The sequence below is a fragment of the Peromyscus eremicus genome, chromosome X (assembly GCF_949786415.1).
Source record: "Peromyscus eremicus chromosome X, PerEre_H2_v1, whole genome shotgun sequence".
Classification (NCBI taxonomy): Eukaryota; Metazoa; Chordata; class Mammalia; order Rodentia; family Cricetidae; genus Peromyscus; species Peromyscus eremicus.
In genome coordinates this window covers 44,592,977-44,602,277 of record NC_081439.1, presented here as the reverse complement: position 1 = coordinate 44,602,277, position 9,301 = coordinate 44,592,977, and the positions used below count along the sequence as shown (strand labels likewise).

General features: G+C 45.4%; 1 protein-coding gene across 1 annotated transcript; it reads left to right on the top strand.

The window, feature by feature from the left end:
- Positions 1 to 6,641: 6,641 nt before the first annotated feature.
- LOC131899399 (testis-specific gene A8 protein-like) lies at positions 6,642 to 8,034 on the top strand. The gene is made up of 2 exons (XM_059250838.1): positions 6,642 to 6,847; positions 7,035 to 8,034. The coding sequence occupies exons 1-2, from the start codon at positions 6,704 to 6,706 to the stop codon at positions 7,941 to 7,943; spliced, it is 1,053 nt and encodes a 350-aa protein (XP_059106821.1). The 5' UTR covers positions 6,642 to 6,703; the 3' UTR covers positions 7,944 to 8,034.
- The last annotated feature ends 1,267 nt before the right edge of the window (positions 8,035 to 9,301 follow it).

The window sequence follows — 9,301 nt, the reverse complement described above, 5'->3', positions numbered from 1 at the left end:
TAGAGCTGTCTATGGCAAGGATGTGGTGGCCATAATAGGCATGGGCACGGGTTGTGGGATTGTGCTAAACTATACTGACAGAATTGTGGATAACAAGAATCAGATAGGGATGTACTCACCAGGCTAACACAGGAGGAGGCCACATGAAGTCTGGGTATGAAGCGGTGTGGTTTAAGTGCCACAAGTTGTCCTGAAGGTAGATGAGGATAGATGTGGGTAGGGTAAGTCCTGGTGGGAGGAGAGATGTTGGCTATAAGCAAAGGGTGAAATGCTGAGAGACTAGGCAAGGGCCTGGGATTCAAGGCTCTCTTGAAGCCTAGAGATTATTACTGCAAGGCAAGGATTTCAGAGTACTATGGGGCAATACCTGAGGCAAATGAATTAAATCCTACATGATATGAAAACAGAAGTATTGGATTTTGTGTGGAGTATTGAATAGCCTAGCCTCTGGAGGAGAGTATGGGAAGTTTTGGTATAGCAAGATGTGGTACAGGCAACACCATGCCCTATGTGTGGATGTGGATAGGGTGAGTACTGGAGGGAACTTAAATGATAGCTATAACACAGGAATGGGTCATGTGATTAGGCCTGGTTGTGAGATTTGCAACGCTACTGAAGCCCAGAGTCCTCAATTATGTTTTGGACATTGTCTGATGAGACTGGTTACTGGGATAGAATCATGAGAATGTGGAATCAAGGGTATATTTGGGGTTACTCAACAGTATTAACTCTGAAGAGGATGGGGGAAATCTATGTATAGAGTTGGGATATATGGGTAGCAAAAAAGGTCCTAGGGCTGTTGTTACAATGGGTCCACACAGGAACATCAAAGTTGCTTATAGCACTATGATGGAGCAAAGTATTTGGGACCCTGACAAAAGCAAGAAGTCAATTCTAGTGAGAGCAAACAGCTATTCTAGGGATGCTACTGTATCTTCCTTCCAGTCTGAACTCCACTGCATTTGGAAAACAATTTTCTGGTTCAGACTGGTACTCACCTGACTAGACTCTGGAGGAGGATTTGCATAGTCTGGGCATGGAGAGGGTGATGTAGGCAACCAAAAGTACCTGCAGTTTGATGAGGGAGGGGTGGTCTTGGTGGGAACCTAGATGCTGAACCAAGTACACGAGGAGTTGTTGGGTCCAGGAATCCCAGAGTTTGCTACCAGAGGAGGCTGGGGAAGGCCTAGATATTTCGACCTGGGGTAGATATGGCTTCATATGCAAAAACAAGTATTGATAGTTGGAATGGTGTTCTAAACATGTTAGACCCTCATGGAAATCTGAAAGAGGAATAGTGTAGTGTAATCTACACAAAGTGTCCTATTGATGGAATCTGGTAGCACAGGTTCTAGAAGGAGCCTAAATGTTAGCTACAGTACAGAAAGATTTATGAGTCTAGTCTGAGCTGAATGATTTGTGACTCTATTGCCTAGAGGTCCCTACAGCAAGGGGCAGCAGCCAGATTAGCCATGGATGCTGGCTATTGAACTCAGGCTAGATCCTTATGGATGTGCAAAATAAGTATCAGGTAGGGGATTATATATGAAGCAAGTCCCTGGAGGAGATCAGAAGTGTGGGAATGGAGAGGGATTGTGGAGGTAGCACAAAGTAACCCATGTAGGTGGGCAGATAGCATCTTGTCTGGAGCCTGTATACTGTCTAGAGCACACCAGGAAGTGATGGGACTCGTCCAGGGCATGGTTTTTGGGAACCTGTGGAAGAATAGATGGTGCTACTGCAAGGCTTAGGTGATCAGACTACACCAGAGTATTATTGGTGGGAACCAGAATAGATCCAGATGGATGTAGAAAAACAAGTATCTGGTTGTAAAAAAGTATTCATCAGGGTATACCGTGGAGGAGGCCTCAGGAAGTCTGCATATGGAGTGGGGTAATATAGGTGATGCTAAGAGTACTGTGTGTAGATGTATGGAGGACAGGTCATGGTAAGACAATGTATGTTGGCTACAGAACAGAAATAGATGATGTGACTAGGTCCCTGGATTTAAGACTCTGTTAAAACCTAGTGGACACTCCTGCAACATACAAGAATGTAAGTGCCAAGACTATGCTGGGACATTGGCAGTGAGATATGAGCTATGTTTGGTGGGATGTGGAGAAACACATTCTGGTAAGGGAAATATTCACCAGGTTTGGACTTCAGGCAGGAATGGGAAGTCTGGATATGTAGTGTGGTTGTGAATGTAGAGCAAATGTTCCATGGGTGGGTGCAGGTATGTTAAGTGCAGAGGGAGACTAGATGTTGGCTATAGCACTGAAGGAGTTGCTGGGACTAAGCTAGTCTGAATGAATTGGAGACCTGTAGAAGACTACAGCTTCAACTGCAAGGTACAGGTGGCCAGAGTAGGTTAGTCAGCACAAGTAGAAACACAAGTATTAATTTGCCTGTTGGGGATTATTCATTAGGCTAAATCCTTTGAGCTGGGGGTTGTAGGAAGGCTGGATATATAGTGAAGTGGATTAATCTTTTAAATGTGTCTTGTGAATGGATGCAGGTATACCTTTTGGGTGTATAGATGTTGTCTACAGCACAACAGAATGTGGTAGGACCAGGCCAGTTGGAGGAATTAGATCCTGCAGAAGCACAGAGCTATCTGTGGCAGGGAGCTAGTGGTCAGAATAGTCATAATCACTTGTTGCGGGACCAATCTAAATATGGCAGAATTGCAGGGAAAAAATGTATCAGGTTGAGTAGTATTCCCCAGTCTAACACAGGAGGAACCCACAAAAATTCTGGGTATGGAATGTGGTTATTTAAGTGGAACATGGTATCCTGTAGGTAGATGTGGGTAGGATAAGTCTTGGTGGGAGCATAGATGTTGGCTATAGCAAAGGATCGAATGTTGGAACTAGGCTGGGGCCTAGAGTTTAGGACCCTATTGAAGTCTAGAGATCATTACTGCAAGGCAAGGAGTCCAGACCACTATGAGACACTGTCTGAGGCACACAAATTACATCCTTCGGGATATAAAAACAGAAGTTTGGTATATGTGTGGAGTATTTAATAGGCTAGACTCTGGAGTATACCATGAGAAGTCTGGGTATAGAGAGGGCTGATACATACAACACCAAGTCCTGTGTGTGGATATGGATAGGGCAAGTACTGAAGGGAACCTAAATGTTAGCTATATCACAGGAATAGGTTGTGGAACTAGGCAGGGGTTTGGGAGTTAGGACCCTTCTAAAGCCTAGAGATCCCTATTATGTGTTGAAGGTTGTCAGACTAGGCTGGGGTTCTGGGACAGATTCAGCAGGATGTTGAAAAACATGTATCAAGAGTACATTAGGGGTTATTCAACAGGCTTGACCCTGGAGAGGTCATCGGAAATCTGGGTAGATTTGGGTTGTACAGGTAGCACAAATGGTCCCCTGTGTAAGGGTCATTACATTGGGTCTTGCAGGAAGCTAGAAGTTGCATATAGCACAGGAGGACACAGTGGGACTAGGCTGGAGCAAAGGATTTCAGACCCTGCCAAAAGCTAGACTTCACTATTAGTGAGAGAAAGCAGCTGTTCTAGGGATGCCACTGGATCTTCCATTCAGTCTGGACTCCACTGGATTTGGAAAACAATTATCTGGTGCAGAAGGGTACTTACCAGTTCAGACTCTGGAGGAGGATTTGGACAGTCTGGACATGGGGCAGGGTGATGTAGGCAGCCAAAGCTCCTGTGGTTTGATGAGGGAGGGGTGGTCTTGGTGGGAACTTAGATGCTGTCTCAAGCACAGGAGGAGTAGATGGGACTAAGAATCCTAGAGGGTGCTAGTGGCTGGGGCTGGGATAGGCCTGACAAAGGGTATGGTACCTGGGGTAGATCCTGCCCTATATGCAAAACAGGTATTATGTTGAGGGCAGTTAGACCCTCGAGAAGACACAGAAAGTCTGAATAAGGAGTAATGTAGTATAGTCTACAAAAAGTGACTTGTGCATGGATTCTGGTAAGGCAGTCCTAGTAGGAGCCTAGATGTTAGCTACTTTACAGTAGGATTTGTGAGACTAGGCAGGACTTGAGAAATTACTGCCTAGAGCTTCATACAGCAAGGGGAAGGCAGCCAGACTAGCCAGGGTTGCTGGCTATTGAACGCAGGCTAAATCCTTATGGATATGCAAAACAAGTATTAGGTTGGAGATTATATACCAATCTAGGCCCAGGAGGAGGACATCAAAAGTGTGGGTATGGAGAGCGGTGGTGGAGGTAGCACAAAAGGTCCTGTGGGTGGGTCCAAGTAACAGCTTGTCTGGAGCCTGTATGTTGTCTAGGGCACATCTGGATGTGATGGGACTAAGCCAGGGCATGGGATTTGGGAACATGCAGAACCCAAGATGTTGCTACTGCTAGGCTCAGTTGATCAGACTAGGACATAGTATTGATGTGGGAACCAAGATAGATCCAGACGAATATTGAAAAACAAGTACCTGATTGTGAAGGAGTACTCATAAGGCTATACCATGAAGGAGGCTCCTTGAGAACTCCGGGTATGCAGTGGGGTAATGTAGGTGGCACAAAGTGTATTGTGTGTAGATGCAGGGAGGGTGGGTCCTGGTAGGACCCTGCACGCTTGCTGCAGAAGAGCAGTAGGTGGTTAGAGCATGCTCCTGGTTTTGGGACTCTGTTGAAATCTATTGGTCACTCCTGCAACATGCAAGAATGTAAGTGCCAAGACTAGGCTGGGATACTGGCAGTGGGATATGATCTGTTTTGTGGAATGTAGAAAAATAGTATGTGGTAGGGGAAATATTCACCAGGTTTGAACTTTGGGGAGGACATGGAAAGTCTGAATACATAGTGGGGTTGTTATGCACAGAAAGTGTTCCATGGGTGGGTGCAAGTATGTTAAGTGTCAAGGGACCCTAGATTTTGGCTATAGAAGAGAAATGGGTTGGTGGGATCATGCTGTGGTTTGAGATTTGGGACCCTGAAGAAAGCCCTAAATCACTATTGTAAGGTGCAGGAAGCCATTCTACAATGGGACAGGGGCTATTCTATCTAGGATAGATTCCACTGAATATGGAAAAGCAAGCATCGAGTGTGGATGTGTCCACCTGACTAGACCTTGGAGGGGGATGTAGGAAGTCTGGGTATGTTGTGGACAGGTATGGGCAGCACGGAGGGCCTTGTTGGTTGATGTAGAGGGTAATATCTGGTGGTAGCCCAGAAGTTGGCTGTAGTATAGGAAGAGGTGTTCTGACTAGCCTATGTGTGTCCAGGGACCCTGTTGAAGCCTAGAAGTCACTACTTCAAGGCAAAGAGTCCAGACTAAAATTGGGCATTGCCTATGGTTTCCAGGTTAATATCTGGCAGTATGTTGAAAAACAAGTATTTGATAGTGTGTGGCATTCTCAGTAAGCTGGACACAGGATGATGTGAGGAGACTGGTTATGGACTGGCTGGTATAGGTGGTGGGAAGGGTCCTGTGGGTGAATGAGGGTATTACAGGAACCTATGTGTTGGCCACAGCAAAGGAGGAGGTATTGAGACTAGGCCAGGGAGCCTAACTTGGGAAAGTGTGGAAGCCTAGAGATCACTACTATAAAGCTACACAGCCAAAGTAGGCCTGTGAGGCCCAGAGGAATATGGAAATAGAAATATTCAAGGGTGTGTGTGTGTGTGTGTGTGTGTGTGTGTGTGTGTGTGTTGTTTGTGTATGCCCCACACGTGCACTCATGTGCATGTGTACTCACACACACATGCACTCACACACACATACACACACGCACACACGCACACACACACACACACACACACACACACACACACACACACACACAACAGACTAGACCATGACGGAGGATCTGTGAAGTCTACATATGGAGTCTGGTGATATTGATGTTGTAAAGGGTCCTGTGAGTGGATGTGGATGGGGCCAGTCCAGGAGTGAGCCTAGCTGTTGGTTATAGGACTTAGTGGTGAGACTAGGTGGGGTAATAGAATTGGACCCTGAGGAAGCCTGGAGGTAGCTACTGAAAGATAAAGGCTGCAAGACTTGTCTGTGGTACCCAGGTGAGATATTGTGAGATGCAGAAAAACAAGTATAGGGAGGTAGAGTATAATCACCAGGCTTGACCCTGGAGGGGGACGTGGGAAATCTGTATATGAAGTAAAGAAGGGTAGACAGAGCAAATGTCCTGTGGATGGCTGTGAGCAGGGGGCTGGACCCTGGTGGGAGCCTAGATGTTTGCTGTAGCACTGGTTGGTAGGATGGCTAACATATATATTGATATTCAAATACAGAAATGTTACTTGGGAATGATTTTAGGGAAGTCATTCAAGATTTTAGTCCAAGATTAAGGAAGACATATTGGAATAAACCATTGAGCAGGGGAGTCTTGGGGAAGAAGTTGGAGAAGCAAATGCTCTGTCTTGTGTTCTGCCACAACTAAAGCGCATATATGAAGATGGATGGCGTGGAAAAAAGCCTTGGAGTTGTTAAAGGGAAGTCTCCTTCTAAGACTGGAGACTTTCGCCTTCTCAATATCTTCCCCCATCAACAGAAGTGTCCCCAGTGGTACATCCTGCTGTTCTTTTCTTCACCAGGGTCACAGTCATGCTTTGTGATGTCAAAGCACGAGCTCACCTACTATTGGTTGAGACCTTGATGACCAATCAGGCTTGAGGGGTGTGGCCTGCTCTGCTGTGGCAGTTGATAAGGCCTCTTGAGGGTAAGACAACAAAATTCTGATAATGGAGAATGTGACCAAGAAATCCGTATCCGGAGCGGATCTTTCGGCTTTTTCGATGAATACTCAAGCAGTGGCTAATCCTGTCACACCGATAAAGACCAAGGCGGCCTACAAACTTTATCCCCCAAGCATTCTTAATGGAACGGTGAGATGACCCACCCTACCCAAGCTCCCTCCTTCGCTGATTTACTCTTGCCTAAAGTAACCACCTTTCTCTGGCCTGGCCTAAATCCCCTTACCTATCCCCACCTGTTCTGACAAAGAACCATTCACATGTTTATTCTGACCTTCACCCTAAATTAACTCTTGTGTCCTCTCTCTTGCCATTCCAGGGCCTAAAGACCAACAAACGTGGGAAACGTGCCTTGAAAAGGAGTTCCACCAAGAAGGATGCTGAAGAATTAACTCCACCCATGAAAAAGAAAGGCAAAGATTCACCACCAGTGGAGGAATCACAGCCCCTGATGGAGCAACCCACAATGCCTGCTGAGGATCGACCCACTACCTGTGAAGCAAGCACCATGACTGATCCTGAAGAAGTAACTCCACCAGTGCAAAAGAAAGGCGAAGATTCACCACCGATGGAGAAGACATGGCCTCTGGTGGACCAACCGGCAAAGCTTGCTGAAGATCAACCCACTACCTGTGAAGCAAGCACCATGACTGATCCTGAAGAAGTAACTCCACCAGTGCAAAAGAAAGGCGAAGATTCACCACTGATGGAGAAGACATGGCCTCTGGTGGACCAACCGGCAAAGCTTGCTGAAGATCAACCCACTACCTGTGAAGCAAGCACCATGACTGATCCTGAAGAAGTAACTCCACCAGTGCAAAAGAAAGGCGAAGATTCACCACTGATGGAGGAGACATGGCCTCTGGTGCAGCAACCTGCAAAGCCTGCTGAAGATCAACCCACTACCTGTGAAGCAAGCACCATGACGGATGCTAAAGAAATAACTCCACCCATGGCAAAGAAAGGCAAAGATTTACCATTGATGGAGGAGCCACAGCCTCTGGTGGACCAACATGCAAAGCCTGATGAGGATCAACCCACTACTTCTGAAGCAAGCTCCACAACTGATGTCAGAGAAGCAACTCTACCCATGCCGAAGAAAGGCAAAGATTCATCATCACTGATGGAGGAGACACAGCCTCTGGTGGAGCAACCAGCAAATCCTGCTGAGGATCAACCCACTACCTCTGAAGCAAGCACCATGACTCTAGAGGTGGATAGCCAATAGATGGCTATCTTGAAGATGGGAAATTCCCATTCCAATAAACAATACAATTCAAAATTATATTTTTAAAAATAAATGCATTCCAGTTTGAAAATTTATGTGTCTTTTTGAGTCACTAACAGTGGAACTGGTAAAGTAAAAGAAGTGGTAGATATACAGCAAGAGAGGAAATTTGGGTAGGTATATGACAAGGGACAAATATGGAACTTTCAAGGTTTGGGGTAGACAAGGAACTTGGGGGTGTACATGATAAAGGAGGGACTTTGGATGGGTATATGAGAAGAAACAGACCTTGGTCTCAAATTGTCAGTGGCCAGAAAAGTGACTTCAGTGGGTGTATGAGAAGGCAGGTATTTAGGGTGCTGCAGGGATGCAGGCCAGACAAGGACTTTGGTTGGATATATAACAAAGAAGTGAATTTGGGTAAGCATATGACAAAGAAGGGACTTCAGGCCCCATAGAGTTGAGGGCCAGACCACAAATGCACTGTCAGACACATTGACATAGTGGATGGAGCGTTGAAAACAAATTTTCTCCTTTTACCTTATCTCATAGAGATGGATGAAGAAGACTGGGTACGTCTACCTATGTATTTTGCAAGAACAGGGTAAAACTTAATGGTGTGGATTGCCACAACCTATCTGAGGTGATGTGTGTGACGGTACTATCCCTCCAAATAGAAGACACATTACCTTTTAGATAACTGGTGCTTTTATACCTCATTCTATAATGTAAGTAAAGTCCTTCAGGAGCACCAAACACTCAGCATATTAGGATATACTAACCACATCTCAGAGAAAGTAATGGAATTGGAAGTGACAAGTATAACCTTCATCTTCCTTTATAAGAAATTTGGGGTTTAGCAGGGCCCTCAGAGTGGGCTGCTTCCATAACAGGCCTAGCAGAGATGAGAGTATATTAAAGAGACACTTGTGTCTCTCAATCTATCAGACCAGTGAAACAATGGACTTCAAAGTAATGGGAATTTCTACAGTTATCTCATGCTGGGTGAAGGAAAGGTTTCCATACAGAATGAGAACTTACCTCCTTAAAGAGTTTTCATGCAATTCTAACTACCAAATCACCTTGCCAGATAAGACTAAAGATCAGGCAGTGATGGGTGACTTGATGGTGGGTAGAAGCCACATCTTGACCACAACTGCTTAGATATGAACATGCCTGGCCCTCTAGTTAAACTTTAATCTCACTTCAAAACCTCAGATGTACACCAGAGACTTTGAAGGGTCTCTGGATCTCCTTATCCCTCTTTCCAATGTGGCCACATTGAAAAAGTCTCTCTTTTTCTTCTTTATACTGTTAATTTGGATCTTTTAAATGGCTTACTGAGGATAGGTGGTTGA

Bases quoted from the DNA above. Each gene is read 5' to 3' on its own strand.
- LOC131899399 (XM_059250838.1), top strand. From the start codon at position 6,704: ATGGAGAATGTGACCAAGAAATCCGTATCCGGAGCGGATCTTTCGGCT. The intron at 6,848-7,034 runs GTGAGATGACCC...TTGCCATTCCAG, and splicing joins CAAGCATTCTTAATGGAACG to GGCCTAAAGACCAACAAACG.